Here is an 18234-nt window from a genome sequence, read left to right as displayed (position 1 = left end):
ATATCCTTAGCACATAGCTGAGAGCCTGTAGGTGCTCAGTAAACAGTGAACGGATGTGGGGTGGTTACCATAGCTGTGACTTTTGAAAATCAGCCTGTTCTCACAGACAAATGAGAGACAGAACGATCTCCAGATCCTCTAGATTGTTCAAAGGATGATGATCCAGTTGCTTGATCATCCAACCCTCCATTTGGATGATTCCTCACTGGTCTTTACCATCAGCTGGCAATTAATGTGGAAGAAGAAAATGTGCTGATTTCCATTTCATCTTCTTAGCTGCTTTAGAAAAATGCTTTCTTTACTGAGAATAACTTTAAAAATTGAGTAGTTATTTTGCTTTATATATTATTTTCAATACTGACCTATAGGACAGTATAACTGATGACTAAAAGGTGACACTAGTGCTAAATTGTCCTGGCCATTTTTTGTTTTTGCCTTTTTAAAAAATTTTATTGAGGTCGTATTGGCTTTTAACATTGTGTAAATTTCAGGTGCACACTTTTATATTTCAGTTTCATATAGATTGCTTCGTGTTCACCACCAATAGTCTAGTTTTTATCTGTCACCATACACGTGCCTCTTTTCCCCTTTCTCCCTCATTCACCCCCTTTTCCTCTAGTAACTACTAATCTATTCTCCTTATCTATGTGTTTATCTTCCACGTATGAGTGAAACCATATAGTATTTGTCTTTCTCTGACTTATTTCGCTTAAGCTAATACCCTCAAGGTCGATCCATGTTGTCGCAAATGGCATGATTTTGTCTTTTTTTATGGCTGGGTAGTGTTCCATTGTATATATATACCACATCTTCTTTATCCATTCATGCATTAATGGGAGCTTCGGTTGCTTCCACAACTTGGCTATTGTGAATAATGCTGCAATGAACATGGGTTGCATAAATCTTTTTGAATTCTTGATTTCATATTCTTTGGATAAATACCCAGTAGTGGAATAGCTGCATCATACAGTTTTTTTAGTTTTTTGAGAAATCTCCATAATGTTTTCGATAGTTCAGTGCCATAATTTTCTTAATTAAAAAGCAATTGAACTACTTGATTTCCAAGTGCCCCTTAAACTATAATTCTTCCAGATTCAGCATGTCTTTCTGAGTCTAGAAGTTTACATATCCCTGGGAAAATCTTTCTCAAGTTCACCCATATTTTTCTTCTAACTCTGAGAGTCTTTCTGATAGCATTCAATCCCAAGAAAGATCCCAGTTCCTTAAACCTTCCATAAAATCACCTAACACAGGCCCGAATCCCATAAATTCTTTCCAACACCCTCCTTCAGAGATCACCCTTTCCTGCAACAAGCCAATAACCCAAACTTTTTTTTGACTACTGGTATGTTCTGAGAGTCTTTGACGGGCTTCAACAGTCCTTTCAAATTGGTGAATGTACCAATTAATAGTTAGGGAAACGTCAAGAATCTTTCTATTTTCAACATGTGTGCTTTGTTTTGATTTATGAGACTCACTATCCAATTATAACAATCAGCATTCAGCCTTGAAGAGAACCACAGGGAAAACCTAGGCACCAAAGCAAAGCTTTACCAGGCCTTCCCACCTTGACCTAATGTCGTGGGAATAATGCTTTTCTGATGACTAGCACTCAGGCTAGTAGTATGAATTTCTATTATATTAAAATTTATAAGCAATGCTTTCATTTCGACTGAACTAATTTTATTGCACTATTGGGCCTCCACTAATATTTATGACTATTTTAATTCCTAATTAGTTGTTAGTTAATATATTTTCATCTTTAATGGTGAAACAAGAGACTTAGATGCCTAAATTTCTGGAGTCTTTTGTTGGATTTATTGGCGCTGTGCTTTAGGGAAGTGATAACTTGAAATGTGCTTCTGGGCTTGAAGAGAGAGGATAAGGACTGGGTAAAATTAGCCCCAGAATTTTAACAACTTACCAAATGCCTTTGGTTTACAGGAGAGCGTATCCTCTGGCCAAGTTTGCCTTCTAGCAGCTGACCAATATTTGAAATGTTGACAAGTCATAAGAAGCACAAATAATATCATGAGAAATAAGCATTTCTTTAAGTGTGTAGCTGAAGTGGCCACTACAGTCATCAGAAGAGGATGCAATACTGTGACGTAAGAAGCAGCATATGCTAAGATTACACTTAAACGTAATAAAATTTCAAAATTAAGGACTTGTGAGTTGAAAAATGGGATGAGTGGACAAAATTTAAGAGGACCCCCTCACCAATTTCTTGGTGAAAGGAACTAGAATTAGAAATCTAGAAATGCTCTGGAGCAATCTTGGAGAAAGTACATATCTGAGGAAAGAGGAAAATGGGTGATTCATTTATTCCATCTACAAAATATTTCTTCAGTGCCTGTTATGTGTCATGCACGGTTCTAAGCACTGGGATATAGGAAGAGGGGGGAAAAAAGGAGTTCCACAGTTTCAACTCTCATGGAAATAATGGAGAAAACAGATATTAATGTGACAATTATAGTGGGTTGAATGGTGGCCCTCCAAAAGATATGTCCATACCCTCACTCTTGGAACCTGTGAATGTGACCTAATTTGAAAAGTCTTTTCAGATGTACTTAAGTTAAGGATCTCAAGATGAGAGCATCCTGGATTACCCAGATTGGCCCTAAATCCAATGACAAGTATCCGTAGGAGACACAGAAGAGGAGAAGACCACACAAAGACAGAGGCAGAGATGGGAGTGATGTGGCCACTAGCCGAGGAATGCCCACAGCCACCAGAGGCTGGAAGAGACAAGGAAGTCTCCTCCCCTAGAGCCTTCAGAGGGAGCATGGCCCTGCCAACACCTGGATTTTGGACTTTTGGCCATGTGATTTGTTGCAATTTGTTATATTTGCCTTAGGGAACTAATATAATAATTATGGAAATGAGATATAATTGAAAGTTCCATAAAAGCAGATAACAAAAGTACTTGACCTAAACTTTGGTGGTCAGAGAAGCCTCCCAAGAGGTCATAGACAAAGATGCTAAAAGAATATTCTAGAAGATAAAATGGGTCCAGACCAAAAAGACAATTTTAGGGGTAAATAAGAGAGGACACTTTTCAGTGCCTTAAGATTTAATGTGTGCTAATATGGAATTAATATGATTATGCAAATTAAATCAAACACTAGTTGACTACAAACTTGGTATCAAGATTTCTTATTCGAAACCCGTTATGTGACACATAAGTGCACTGCCTAACACTTTTCCAAACCAACGAAACTTCGGAGTCACTTAGAGCAGGACTGTCCTCTCCCGTGCTTCTCTGCTACCTCGGGCAGCTGGGAGGCAGGCCATCCGTTGCCGAGTTCAGAAGCACCTCAGGTGTCTTCCCACAGCCACACATAGGACTCACCCTGAAGCTACTGGAGGACACTAATCACCCCTCCAGGGACACCTGAACCAGGTGTGTAATCAGCCCTGGGCCTAAAAGACAGGTGGGGCTTCACAGAGGCCAGACTAGGCCACGAAGTAAGCACTGCACAGGAACCAAGAGAGCCATGACATTAGTGCCAGACTGAAATAGGAGTTTTTTTTAAATTGCAAAGAAATTATTTTTGAATTTTGAATCATTTATTATTTAATGAATTCCTGCTAGTCACCAGGCATAGGTTTAAAGTACTTTATAGATATTAATTTAAGCCTAAGAAATCTGTGAAAAATATACTATTCCCCACTTTACAAATGAGGAAACTGAAGTGCAGAGAGCTAAAGTAAATTGCCAGAAGTCACTCAGCTAATAAGTGGCAGAACTGGGATCAAACTCAGCCTGACTGGTTCTAGAATTCATGCTTTTAATCACTGCATTTTCTATAATCTCTGTAATCCCATAACAACAACAACCGCCACTAACATTATCAAATACTGATTAACAAGGAAGTGTAATTATCATCTTCATTTTACAGATGGAGAACATGAGGCTCAGAGAGGTTAAGGAATTTGCCGTATATCACACAGATGCTACGTGGGGAGCCTGAATTTAATCCTAGGGAGTCAGACTGCAGAGACCAGGGAATTCACCACCGCACTAGAGTGGCTTCAAATCCGGCTATTGCCTTTGTGCTCGGAAACATTCCAGCTTTGTTCATATTCTTGGTTTATTTATTGCTCCACTCCCCTCCAAAGCCATCTATAGGTTTTAATCTCTTGGAACAAGGGAACAATCTCACCATATTCTTCATTTTAACTAGATACGTGTGAAGTAGAACATTATCTTTCCTGCCCCCATCTTTTCTTTTCATATGCTTTTCAAATAACAATAATAATAACAAATAGCTAATTTTTCTGAGCTTTTGCTATGCGCCAGACTGTCTTCTATATGCTTTACTTCTATTATTCCAATTAATCCTACCAAAACAAAGCCTTGTTCATAGGTTATCTTCACAGTATGGATAAGGAAACAGGCTCAGAAATGTTAAAACTTCCCCCAAAGTCACACAGCCAATGCTCCCAGAGCCAGCATTCCAGCCAGGGTCATCAGATTCCTCAAGTCCATACTCTTGACCTTTACACTCAACTGCCTCCAGCTCTTAAACAGGTCTGACTATATGTGACTGGTAATCGTATGAGGAAAGAAATACCGCTGGGTTCCAAGGCCAGAGCGCTCTGCAAAGGAGCATCCTTTCCTAGAATATCAGAGAGCTGTTGGCAGCAAAGACCTGGGCTGGTTGGCAAACAGCCTTAGGCCATCCTGACAAGGGAGGTAATACTTGGTTTGTCATCATAATCCAGGGTCACCCAGCTTTGCAGTTCAAGACTGTTTATCACTTCATCCACATGCGATCATGCCCTAAGGAAACAACTGAAGGTGACCTTCCCACAGTGGGTTGATTGGAACTGTGAAATACCTGCATATTGATTTATAAGGCAAATAACCCCTAACAGGAAAGACCAGAGTATGAGACCCACTGGCCAGATCCCCTCAAACACTACATCAGGAAGCTCGAAGTTGCTTATTCTTCTGAGGTAACCTCAGAAGAGCCTGAAGACACTTACCCCATCAGTAAATTATGGGCACCAGAGTTAGGCATATTCTGTTCCACTACTTTGCTGTGCATCCTTGGGAAAATGGTCTTGCCTCTGTGATCCTGAGTCTTCTCGTTCACAAATGTATCTACAGTTACCTCCTTTCTCAAGGTGTTATTGAAAAGATTAGAAATATCTATAAGACAGACGGCACTTAAAAAATCTCACATGAGTAGCGTCGTCCCCTATGTCTTGATATAGGCAAGGGCCTGCCACTCAGACAGTTACTTATCCATGTAATATCCAAGCATATCCATGTTACTTATCCATGTAATATCCAAGTAATATCCATGTTACATATCCAAGCATCCTTTTCCCAAAATATTACTGGAGAAAAGCTGATAACTCATTTTAATTTACTTTCCTAATATCACAACAAAATACAATTCCTGATTTTGCAAATTCTTTTTTGTTGGTTTCCTTTAGACCAACTGCTTTTTGATGACATTAGTTTCCGAGGAAGCCTTCTCCAGGTCATGCTGGAGGCTGTGTTACTTCCATGCAACTTTCCTATGGGGAAGCTACTCTTTTCTGTGGGATGAGGATTCTTATTTTAGCATGTGCCCCAGAAAATAGCACTTATGGACTCATCTCCAGAGCGTTTACTCATATTTTTTTAGGTTCATGTGGCTCTCTACCCTCTGAATACAGCACTATTTCCTCATCTCCACTGGCATTCAGCGATAAACCTTAATATCAAAATCTGTCTCTATACTGGGTTTAGAGACAAGTTGCAAAGATGACTGAAGGATTAGAACATCTAATGTATAAAGAAAAGTGAAAGATACCCATGTGCTTTATCTCGCAAAGGCAAGAAACCAGCCATTGCTCACTGAAGAATGGAACAAGAAAAAATGAAATTGTGCTGCAGTGTAAGGGACTAAGAAAAATGTCTGACAGTCTTGTTAAACGTGCATATGAGTTAAATTAGCATGTTGTCGACTCTCCTCTTTTGGAGACTTAAAAGATGTGGTTTAGATGCAGCTATTGGGGACAGTTTAGTTCAGTCCTAGCTGTACCTTGCCCAAGGGCTGACAGATGGATCAGATGACCTCTCAGCATCCCTTCCAGCCCCACACTTCTGTTCTTCTATGCTTGTTGGACTAGATGTTAGCTGAGTCAGATTTGCCCTTGCAAGGTAGTGGAGGAGTCAGCTACTTGAAAGAAAGCAGGTAGACTTTTTGTCCCCAAAATAAATGCCTCTCTACCCTGTTCCAGATTAAATTATGCCACTAGAGGTGTAGTTCCTTGAGTCACAAAGTATTTTTAGTGCTCACAGAATGCAGACACAGACACCCAAGTGAAGAGAAGTAATTAACCCTTATCAGGTAAGGGCTTAGCAGGGATCAAGGCCCTGCAACAGACAAAGACTGGAAATGCAGGAAGAGGGAGTCCCAAAGCAGAGAGAAGACAGAGACATCACTGTACAGACAAACCGCCAAATTGGTAGTGTAATTCTAGACTCGTATAGAAAACAGGGCTCTCCTCCCTCCCAGCTAGATTCGGTCATTCTTCCACTGAATGTAGAGCTCCTACCAGGTGCAGAGCACTAGACAAGGCACTGGGGACACTCCAGTGAGCCAAACAGATGTAGCTCCCGCTTTTCTGAAAAACACTGAACACGTGGTGAACATGTAGTAAATTACTATATGGGTTCTACGTGTATGCAACAAATAATGATTGAGTTGCTGATACGCACAAGGCACCATTCTAGGCACTTGGAGTGGGGTGGTAACCAAATGGACAAATCCTTTGCCCTCATGGAGCTTACATTCTGGTCAGAGGAGGTAATGTAATGAAAGAAGCACAAGGTGCTCTAAGAACAAGGACAAAGAGACCTACCCTAGCTGCTGAGTCCTCCCTGAGAAGGGGATGTTTCTACTGACACGTGAAGGCTGAGTAGGAACTGGTGAAAGGCAGGTACTGGGGAAAGAGGAGGCACCTGCAGAATGTCCCATTTAAAGTAACCAAATGTTGTCAATCTACCGCAGTTTTGCTTGTGTAGTAGGAGGAAGGGTAATTTATATCTTTCTTTTTCTTAGTATTATTCAAATATTTGTGTAATAATGAATTTTAAATATTGTTGAAGTCATGCTTAAAACTATTTTATCTCATTTTTACCTTGTGGTTTGAATGTGTTGGTCTTTAAACTATGAGTTGTAAATTATGGTCAAATTCTATACGGATATAATTCAGACACCAAATTCAAAATCAAATAGGCATTTTACCCTGATGAGGCAAGGATTGAGTCTAATTCCAGAATGTGTTTGGTGTTACTGTCTGCAAACAAGATAACATGTTTGACATTGTGACGTGGATCTTTCCCCACCTACATTGAATATGAATTATAGGTTGGTTCCTGCACTACAGGTGGACCTGTGGCAGCCCAGCAGTATCTCCTATGTCTCAGAGGGAGCAGTTACTGATGTGCATATTCCCCAAAACGGTTCCCAAGCCTTGTTAGCCTTCTTACAGGAAGCCAACATCCAGCACAAGTAAGCATTCTTTATCACTTGCTTAATTCATTTGTACTAAACTGAACTGAATGGTAGCTGTGCTCAGGTTATTTATTGAGTGCCTAGCACAGTGTTTCAGTTATATTTATCTTTGATGAGCTGATTACTATAATGGAGGAGGGGAGGGAGACCACACTGACATATCACTACACCATTAAGTGATCAGTGTAAACATAGAAAGTTTTTTCTATGTGAGAAAAGGAGAGCAGCGTAGCAATGCCTAGAAAGTGGATGGGAAGGCATGAGCAGAAACAGCTTTCTGCAGGAGATGCATTGGTTAGCAAAGGATGAGACTTGGGACATGCAGGTGGAGGGGAGAGTGAGAGCAAGGGGAAGAAGCAGCATAGAATGTGTGCGGGGAACTGATGTAGTTCTGTGTTATTAGTGTACAAAGTACAAGTCAGAAAGTAGAAAGAAAAGATACTGAAGAGGCTGGGGGAGGCCAGGTTGTGGGAAGTTTGATGTATAGTGTTAGGAGCTCAGACCTTATCCTGTGGTTGGTGTTGCACAATTGGAGGATGTAAGCAAGGGAACCACATGTCACTGGGGTGCAGGGACAATAGTAGACTATAATAATAATCCAGGTAACAGCGAGGCCCTGAGTCAGGACCTGAGTAATGGGATCAGGAGAGCACTCAAATAGTTCAGAGGCAAAACCACCTGGACTCGTACTTGGTTGGATGGAGGTAGAAGAGGAAGAAGTCAAGGGTGACTCCAAGTCTTCTAGCTTGGGTGATTGAGTAGACAGAGTCAAACAGATTTGAATATTTTGAGATTTTTGTTTTGTTTTTAGAAATAGTTATGTAGTAATAATGAAGCAAGTGGAAGAAAGTCACAGGAGGCAAAGGAGAAACGAAAAACTTTCAAGAGAGGGAACAAAAATGGTGCCAAAGGCTGCAATGATATCCAGCAAGAAAAGGACTGACCAGTTTCCTTTGGGTTTGGCAATGGAAACTGTGTTGATAACTGTAATGGTGGGATTAGTTTGTTAGGAGTAGAAGACAGAGAAGTGAACAGGAGGTAAGAACAGACAAGTGTTTTCTCACTATAGAAGCAGGGCAGATTACTGCTCTTAGAAGTTATGATAAGGAGAGCAGGAGAGAATGAGGAGCGACTACAGGGAGATGCAGCATCCACGGCTGTCTGAGATTTGGGATTTGTCTGTGTAGGAGGCAATTTTGGCATGGAGGCTGAGGGGAAGGACCAGGAGGGAAGGAGATAGGAATGAATGTACAGATGGAGGAGTGGGTCTGAACAGTAGGAAGGATAGCTTATCCCACAAGACGGAAGAGGTGAATATGGGCCTATTTAAAATTATAGAGAGGAGAAACAACAAGTTGAAAGAGATCATAACTGACAGCTAAATTTTCTGGATGAAGTAAGAAGCAAAATTATCTACCGAAAGTGAAGAAACAGGGGTTGAAGAGAGTTGCAGAGAAGAGAGAGTGTAACCCTGATACAGAGTTAAGAACGATAGGACAAAATGGAAGAATCAAGGAAGGTATGAAGATCTTTATATCGAAAACAGATGTAGTAAGACTGAGGGCAACAAATTGGAAAGAAGGGAGTTTGACAAAGCACAGGCTATTAGATATTAAGAGTTACGGTGTAGAACATTTAAGGCTGGTGACAAGATTCAACGAATAGCTGTGGAGGAGAAGGCTGAAGTCAAGTGGAGATCATTGAGGCTGATGTGGTCAAGAATGAGTGGGCTTAACCACCAAAGAATCATCACAGTAGTCTTGGTTCTCCTTGGCTGATGGCTAGATTAGAGGTGGAGGGAAGGAGTATGCTCCTGGGACCGGAATATCAGGAAGTAGCCAGGAGTTAAAGGTAAGCTACTAGGAATGGCATGATGCTGAAAGGAGGATGCGCTTTTCCTGGAAGTTGCAAGAGTGATCTGAAAGCACAAAAGGGAGTTCAGGAGAAGGCTGACCCCCCTCCCTTCTGACTCCATGGTAGCTGGAGTGGAAGAAGAGGAAGCCGCAAAAGAATCTGTGTCCTTGAGTCCAATTTCTGTTTGGGCAAGAATATGAGATGAGAGAGTTCTGTGAAGAGACTGGAGAATTTAGGAAGTTTATTTACAGTGGAAGAGAGATTCCAACAGGCACAAGAGAAAAGAAAGTGGTGGAGAGATGGAGAGTCAATGCAGGATTTGGGGGGAGAAGGGCAGTATAGTGAATTAATGAGAAGCATGATTGTAAATGACTAGCCTCAACTATTCCAACTTTTTAGCAAGTGGTTGTGCTGCCAAAACTGACACAAAGATCCCTGATGATGTTAGGCAAGGCCTGGGGTGGGTTCATGGTTCTGTGAGCCAATGATGTGAGAGCTCTAGTCTCTGTGGAAGCTTGGGCCAAGTGGCGCAAAGTGGCAGTGGACCACACAAATACTTCCCTGCCAGAAAGATAACTACAGCCTTATTAAAGTACTGATATGCTCTTTGCAGAAAGGTATTTTATCTGTGCTTCTAGAACAGGGTAGATTCACAGCTGTGCATAAAACTATTGTTCACATTGAACATATTTTAGTCATTCTATAGCTTTGAAGGTGTGCTTTGATTCTCTGAATGCCTGGCAGGAGAGAGCTTGGTAATTACATCTATAGGTGCTCAGTAACAATTCACATGGTTTATTAATTATTATTCCATAGAAAAGAGTATACCAGTTATTTTAACAAGTCTCTATTTCCTGCCATTAAATATGGGTCATGTGGAACTGATATAGAATAAAATATCACACTTTATGTCACAAAGAATAAAGTCTAAAAAATGAGAGTTTTAAATCAGTTGTCTCCTCATGGAGAGTAATCATTTAGAATTATTCATTTTGTTGGTCCCAAGATAATAGCACATAAGAGTCAATTAAATTCCACAGGACCAGTAGGTACAGATCATTTTAATTGACTTTTATTATTGTATCCTGGGGTATTTTCAAAAGATTATCATTTACTCTGTACAGCTATACATAATGTATAGCTATAGTCATTTTTAAAGCAGAGCTAATGTGACCCCAGGTGTCTGGCCCCCAGATAATCAACCTGCTCTCAATGACATGACAGATGAGATGACTCATTCTGCCATAAAAATTTTTAATCATTTTGTAAATTAAAAACCTGTAAAAATTGGTAATGGAATTTTAAATATTTTGAGCCTCCCCACCCCACCCTGGAAGCTTTGAGGAGGTGGCTTTGCACTGAGTGATGATGTCACTTGGAAAGTTCTTAATAGTGTTAGTCGCTATTGCAGGAGCATCTATAGTTGGGGTAGGAATAATAATCAGCTGTAAGGAACTAAGAAAATACAACACAGAAATCTTTTTTGAGCTCAATTTCATGGACTTCTCATCAATCTGCCGGTTTTCACTCAACTACATGACAAGGAAAGTGGGGCTAACCCCGCCACATCACAATTATTTATTTTAATTTTCAGGTTGGTCTCCTTGGGCCTGTATTAAGACACAGTCTAAGTTATTGAATGGAGACCCTGTATCAGTCTGCTGGGGCTTCTGTAACAAAGGACCACAGACTGGCTGTTTTAAAAAACAAAAATGTATTGTCTCGTGATTCTGGAGGCTAGAAGGCTGAAATGGAGATGTTGGCAGGGTTGGTTCCTTCTGAGGGCTGTGAGGGAAGGATCTGTTCCAGGCCTCTCTCCTTGCTTTGCACATGGCTGTCTTCTCCTTTTGTCTCCTCATATTGTCTTCCCTTTCTGTGTGTCTATCTTTGTGTCCTAATTTTCTCCTTCTTTTTTTTTTTAATTGTGGTAAAATATACATAACAAAGTTTACCATTTTAACCATTTAAACATACGATTCAGTGGCATTGAGTACATTCACATTGTTGTGCAACCACCAGCATCATCCATTTCCAGAACTTTTTCATCTTCCCAGAGTGAACTGATTTCCCCCTTTTTGTAAGGACACCAGTCATATTGGATTAGGGCCCATCCTAGTGACCTCATCTTCACTAATTACACCTGCAATAACCCTATTTCCAAATAAGGTCACATTCTGAGGTACTAGGGGTTAGGACTTCAATGTACGAATTTTGAGGGGGACACAATTCAACCCATGACAGAGCCTAAAACACGATGGCTTAACTGAAATAGTTTACTTCTCCATCATGTGACAGTCCAGAGGTCAGCAAGCTGTTGCTGTGCTACTACTGCCACCACTGTCATTACCATCACCATCTCTCATGCCATGAAGCTGGTGACAGGACACTGGAGTGCTGAGTTCAGCCACCCAACCACCTCTGAAAAGTCACATCTCTGTGATCTCAACATGTTCATAGCAACAGCAGCAGGAGATGGCTTCTGCCTTGCCCTTAACTTCCTATCTTGTCAGAGTTCACAAATTTGTACATAGAACCCTAGCTGCAAGGGAGTCAAGGCAAAGTAGCTTTCAGCTTCCCAGCCCTTGCAGTACAGGAAATTCCATTAAGTGAGTAGGGATAAATGCTGAGAGGCAGTCGACCATATCCAGCACAGACACTCAAGAGAGGAAAGAGGAAGCAAGGATCAGCCATATTCTAATACTCTCTTCCTTTTTTATTTAACATGGGATCTGAGACGACTGATAGCCATGAGTTTCCTGATTTAATTAGCCTAAATTACTGGTTTCTGGATTGTTAGCCTAAATTTGATCCTGACGATATACTAAAATCATCTGTTGAGCTTTTAAAATGGACTGATATCTATCCACAGAGATTCTTTTTAAAGCTCATAGGTGAATTTACAGCAACCCAGCTTGAGAATCACTGGCCTAAATGACTGGATAAATACCAGGGATCCAAAGGCTAGCTCTATTTAGACTTTAAAATATGGAGACTTTAAAATAAGACTGAGAAGCTTAAGAGTTTATTCATCAAAGGAGCTAAGACCCAGGAGGAAGATTGAAGATGGCGCCGTGAGTAGTCCTCTTTGTCTCTCCCCCTTCGAGTCTACAATTATTTGGACACTTATCGCTTGACAAAGGATATCCAGACAGCATCTCAGGACGTCTGAGATACCCACGCGACTATACATCAGAAGGCGGACGGACTTTCCTCCGGGAGGATGTGGAAATAGGTGAAAACTCTCCGACCCCGACGAGCAGCCTAGTACCCACAAGCGGCTTTCTTCCAACGGACACCCCCAGAGGATCTACACACATCTAGGGCAGGAGCGAGCACACAACAGAGGAGCGACGGTGGAAACAGGTGACCAGAACCCTACCTAAACCCCCCGCAATTACTCCTAAACACAGAGGGAAACTTTGGAGTTGCACATCTGAGCCCGTGGGGAGAGTCTCTCCCCGCCATTGGCGGGGAGACCCTGCCTGGTGTTCGCGGCGCCGGGAGGGTCCCAGAGAGAGTCGCTGAGGGTACGGAGGTCTCCCAGCTGCCGGTACCCGGCCTGTGGTACTAGGGATTGCCGGAGATCTTGGAGAGGACCGGGGCTGGGGGAACTTTCAAAGACCGGCTCTGCGACCCGGATGGGAAGCGCGGGAGTTCCGCCCGGGCAGCAGACAAAACTCTCTGTCTGCCATTAGCAGAGGGGCCACGCCGAGCATTCACAGCTCCGGGAGAGGCCCAGAGAGAATCCCAGAGGGCGGGGCGACCCCCAGCTGCCGTTGCCCACCCCGTGGGACTAGGGATAGCCGGAGATCTCGGAGAGGACTGGGGCTGGGGGGATTTCCAGAGATCCAGCTTCGTAGCCTAGGAGGAAACCCTACAGGCTCACAGCAGCCTTAGGGAAAGCCTCTGCACAGCACCAGTAGAAGGCACCCAGCCGCCAGCCACAAGGCTGGAAGACCCCAGGGCAAAAGCAGCATAGCTAGGTGAACTAACCACAGACTGTAGAAGATGCCAATAGCTCTCCTGCGACCCATAGAGGACAAGTGAGATTTTGTGGGTGCCAACAGCAACGGAGCAACAAATATAAGTGGTCCCACCCCTGGCCGCTGGAAAAGCCCATAACACCGTTGCAGACCCCAAGGAGAGAGCACATCTAGGTGGGCTGCAACAGTAGGCACCAGCAGCCTGAAGCCCCCCTGTGACGGCCCCCACAGCAGAGGAGGGAATCCAAAGGGCCACTGTGGCTACGAGGAGGGGCCCAGGCCCAGTTAGCAACTGCGGACAGGGTTCCTGGTTGGTGCAATATAAACAGCTGCTCCCCCACTGCAGCAGCTGAAACAAGTGAAAGGAGCAACTAAACTCTATCTCCATGCGGAGGCACAAATCAACAACATCAAGCAATATGAAAAAATACATTAAATCTCCAGAACAGAAAGAAAGTAACAAATACACAGAAAACAATCCCAAAGAAAATGAGATATATAACCTAAATGATGATGACTTCAAAACAGCCATCATTAAAATTCTCAATGAGTTAAGAGAGAGTTCTGACCGACAACTCAACGAGTTCAGGAGCTATGTCACAAAAGAGTTTGATACGATAAAGAAGAACCAAACAGAAATATTGGAAATGAAGAACACAATAGAGGAGATTAAGAAAAATCTAGATGCTCTGAACAGTAGGGCCGATAATATGGAGGAAAGAATTAGCAATTTGGAAGATGGCAATATAGAATTGCTGCAGGCAGAGGAGGAGAGAGAAGCAAGACTAAAAAGAAATGAAGAAACTCTCCGAGAATTATCAGACACAATTAGGAGATGCAACGTAAGGATTATAGGTATACCAGAGGGAGAAGAGAAGGAGAAAGGGGCAGAAAGCCTATTCAAAGAAATAATGGCTGAGAACTTTCCAAATCTGGTGAGGGAGATGGATCTTCAGGTGACAGAAGCCAATAGATCTCCAAACTTTATCAATGCAAGAAGACCAACTCCACGCCATATGGTAGTGAAGCTAGCAAAAGTCAATGACAAGGAGAAAATACTAAGGACAGCCAGGCAAAAGAAACTAACCTACAAAGGAACCCCCATCAGGCTATCAGCAGATTTCTCAGCAGAAACTTTACAGGCTAGAAGAGAGTGGAATGATATATTCAAAAATCTGAAGGACAAAAATCTACAGCCGAGAATTCTCTACCCAGCGAAAATATCCTTCAAATACGATGGAGAAATAAAAACTTTCACAGATAGACAAAAATTAAGGGAGTTCATTGCCACAAAACCTCCTCTTCAGGAAATCCTCAGGAAAACCCTCATTCCTGAAAAATCCAAAAAAGGAAAGGGGCTACAAAACCAAGAGCAGAGGAGATAAGTAGAAGGACAACAACAGAGAGTAGCAGCTCTACATCAGAACAGATTAAACCATGGGACGAGAAACAAAGGAAATTGAAGAAAACCAGAAAACAAGACACAAAATGGGAGTGGTAGGCCCCCACATCTCAATAATCACTCTAAATGTAAATGGATTGAACTCCCCAATCAAAAGACACAGAGTGGCAGGATGGATCAAAGAACAAGATCCAACAATATGCTGCCTCCAGGAAACACACCTCAGCCCCAAAGACAAACACAGACTCAGAGTGAAGGGATGGAGAACAATACTTCAAGCTAATAATGAACAAAAGAAAGCAGGTGTCGCTATACTAATATCAGACAAGGTAGATTTCAAAGCAAAACAGATAAAGAAAGATAAAGAGGGACAGTATATAATGATAAAAGGGACTCTCCACCAAGAAGACATAACACTTATAAATATATACGCACCCAACACAGGAGCACCAAAATTTGTAAAGCAACTCTTAATAGAACTAAAAGAAGACATCAACAACAATACAATAATAGTAGGGGACCTCAACACACCATTAACACCAATGGACAGAACATCCAGACAGAAAATCAACAAGGAAATAATAGAATTAAATGAAAAATTAGACCAGATGGACTTAATAGATATATATAGAACACTTCATCCAAAAACAGCAGGTTACACATTCTTCTCAAGTGCACATGGAACATTCTCAAGGATTGACCATATTTTGGGAACCAAAGCAAACATCAATAAATACAAGAGAGTTGAAATAATATCAAGCATCTTTTCTGATCATAACGCTATTAAACTAGAAATCAACTACAAGAAAAAAGCAGAGAAAGGTGCAAAAATGTGGAGACTAAACAACACGCTTCTCAACAAACAATGGATCATTGAAGAAATTAAAGAAGAAATCAAATTTTATCTAGAGACTAATGAAAATGGGAACACGACATACCAAATCATTTGGGATGCAGCAAAAGCAGTCCTAAGAGGGAAATTCATCGCAATACAGGCTCACCTCACTAAACAAGAAAAAGCTCACATAAGCAACCTCAAAAGACACCTAACAGAACTAGAAAAAGAAGAACAAACAAAGCCCAGAGTCAGTAGAAGGAGGGAAATAATAAAAATAAGAGCAGAAATAAATGATATTGAAACAAAAAAGACAATAGAAAGGATCAATGAAACAAAGAGTTGGTTCTTCGAAAGAATTAACAAAATTGACAAACCCCTAGCCAGATTCACCAAGAAAAGAAGAGAGAAATCGCAAATTAATAAAATTAGGAATGACAGAGGAGAAATCACAACAGATACCAATGAAATACAAGAGATCATAAGAGAATACTATGAAAAACTATATGCCAACAAATTGAACAACCTGGAAGAAATGGACAAATTCCTAGACTCCTACAATCTCCCCAAACTGAATCAGGAAGAAATGGAGAATCTGAATAGGCCAATCACAAGTAAGGAAATAGAAATGGTAATCAAAAACCTCCCCAAAAATAAGAGTCCAGGACCAGACGGCTTCTCTGGAGAATTCTACCAAACATTCAAAGAAGACTTAATACCTATTCTCCTCAAACTGTTCCAGAAAATTGAGAAAGATGGAGAACTCCCTAACACATTCTATGAAGCCAACATCACCCTGATCCCCAAACCTGACAAGGACAACACAAAGAAGGAGAACTACAGGCCGATATCACTGATGAACATAGATGCAAAAATCCTCAACAAAATTTTGGCAAACCGATTACAGCAATACATCAAAAAGATTATACACCATGATCAAGTGGGATTTATACCAGGGACACAGGGATGGTTCAACATCCGCAAGTCAATCAACGTGATACACTACATCAACAAAATGAAAAACAAAAACCACATGATCATCTCAATAGATGCAGAGAAAGCATTCGACAAGATCCAACACCCATTTATGATAAAAACCCTCAGTAAAATGGGTATAGAAGGAAAGTACCTCAACATAATAAAGGCCATATATGATAGACCCACAGCCAACATCATACTCAATGGACAAAAACTGAAAGCCATCCCTCTGAAGACAGGAACAAGACAAGGGTGCCCACTTTCACCACTCCTATTCAACATAGTACTGGAGGTGCTGGCCAGAGCAATTCGGCAGGAAAAAGAAATAAAAGGAATCCAAATAGGTAAGGAAGAAGTAAAACTCTCGTTGTTTGCAGACGACATGATCTTATATATAGAAAACCCCAAAGAATCCACAGAAAAACTATTAGAAATAATCAACAACTACAGCAAAGTAGCAGGGTATAAAATTAACGTGCATAAATCAGTAGCATTTCTATACACTAACAATGAACTAACAGAAAAAGAACTCAAGAACTCAATCCCATTCACAATCACAATGAAAAGAATAAAATACCTTGGGATAAACTTAACCAAGGAAGTGAAGGATCTATACAATGAAAACTACAAGACTTTCTTGAAAGAAATTGACGATGACATAAAGAGATGGAAAGACATTCCTTGCACATGGATTGGAAGAATAAACATAGTTAAAATGTCCATACTACCTAAAGCAATATACATATTCAATGCTATCCCAATCAGAATCCCAAGAACATTCTTCACAGATATCGAACAAACAATCCTAAAATTCATATGGGGCAACAAAAGACCGCGAATTGCTAAAGCAATCCTGAGCAAGAAAAACAAAGCCGGCGGAATCACAATCCCCGATTTCAAAACATACTACAAAGCTACAGTGATCAAAACAGCATGGTACTGGTACAAAAACAGGTCCACAGATCAATGGAACAGAATTGAAAGCCCAGAGATAAAACCACACATCTATGGACAGCTAATCTTCGACAAAGGAGCAGAGGGCCTACAATGGAGAAAAGAAAGTCTCTTCAACAAATGGTGCTGGGAAAACTGGACAGCCACGTGCAAAAGATTGAAAATTGACCAGTCTTTTTCACCACACACCAAAATAAACTCAAAATGGATCAAAGACCTAAAGATTAGGCCTGAGACAATAAGTCTTTTGGAAGAGAATATAGGCAGTACACTCTTTGACATCAGTTTCAAAAGAATCTTTTCAGACACTGTAACTCCTCAGTTGAGGGAAACAATAGAAAGAATAAACAAATGGGACTTCATCAGACTAAAGAGCTTCTTCAAGGCAAGGGAAAACAGGATTGAAACAAAAAAACAGCTCACTAATTGGGAAAAAATATTCACAAGCCACTTATCCGACAAAGGGTTAATCTCCATAATATACAAAGAACTCACACTGCTTAACAACAAAAAAACAAACAACCCGATCAAAAAATGGGCAGAGGACATGAACAGACATTTCTCAAAAGAAGATACGAATATGGCCAATAGACACATGAAAAGATGTTCATCATCGCTAATCATCAGGGAAATGCAAATCAAAACTACACTAAGATATCACCTTACACCCGTTAGATTGGCAAAAACATCCAAAACCAAGAGTGACAA

At 41.1% G+C, this 18234-nt stretch overlaps 1 protein-coding gene across 2 annotated transcripts in view; it reads left to right on the top strand.

The window, feature by feature from the left end:
• The window catches only part of CPA6 (carboxypeptidase A6), a 268232-nt gene that overhangs the window by 169281 nt on the left and 80717 nt on the right, over window positions 1-18234 (top strand). Inside the window, exons 1-2 of one of the 2 annotated variants that reach the window (XM_046641652.1) lie at window positions 2027-2108; window positions 7393-7517. In XM_046641652.1, the coding sequence (XP_046497608.1) occupies window positions 2094-2108; window positions 7393-7517 (140 nt within the window). In that variant the 5' untranslated portion in view covers window positions 2027-2093. Of the gene's footprint in view, window positions 1-2026; window positions 2109-7392; window positions 7518-18234 lie in introns of those variants that run through there. The other variant, XM_046641651.1, reaches the window with a different exon arrangement.

This window comes from Equus quagga, chromosome 16 (genome assembly GCF_021613505.1).
Source record: "Equus quagga isolate Etosha38 chromosome 16, UCLA_HA_Equagga_1.0, whole genome shotgun sequence".
NCBI classification, from domain to species: domain Eukaryota; kingdom Metazoa; phylum Chordata; class Mammalia; order Perissodactyla; family Equidae; genus Equus; species Equus quagga.
This window is presented reverse-complemented; position numbering and strand designations above follow the sequence as displayed.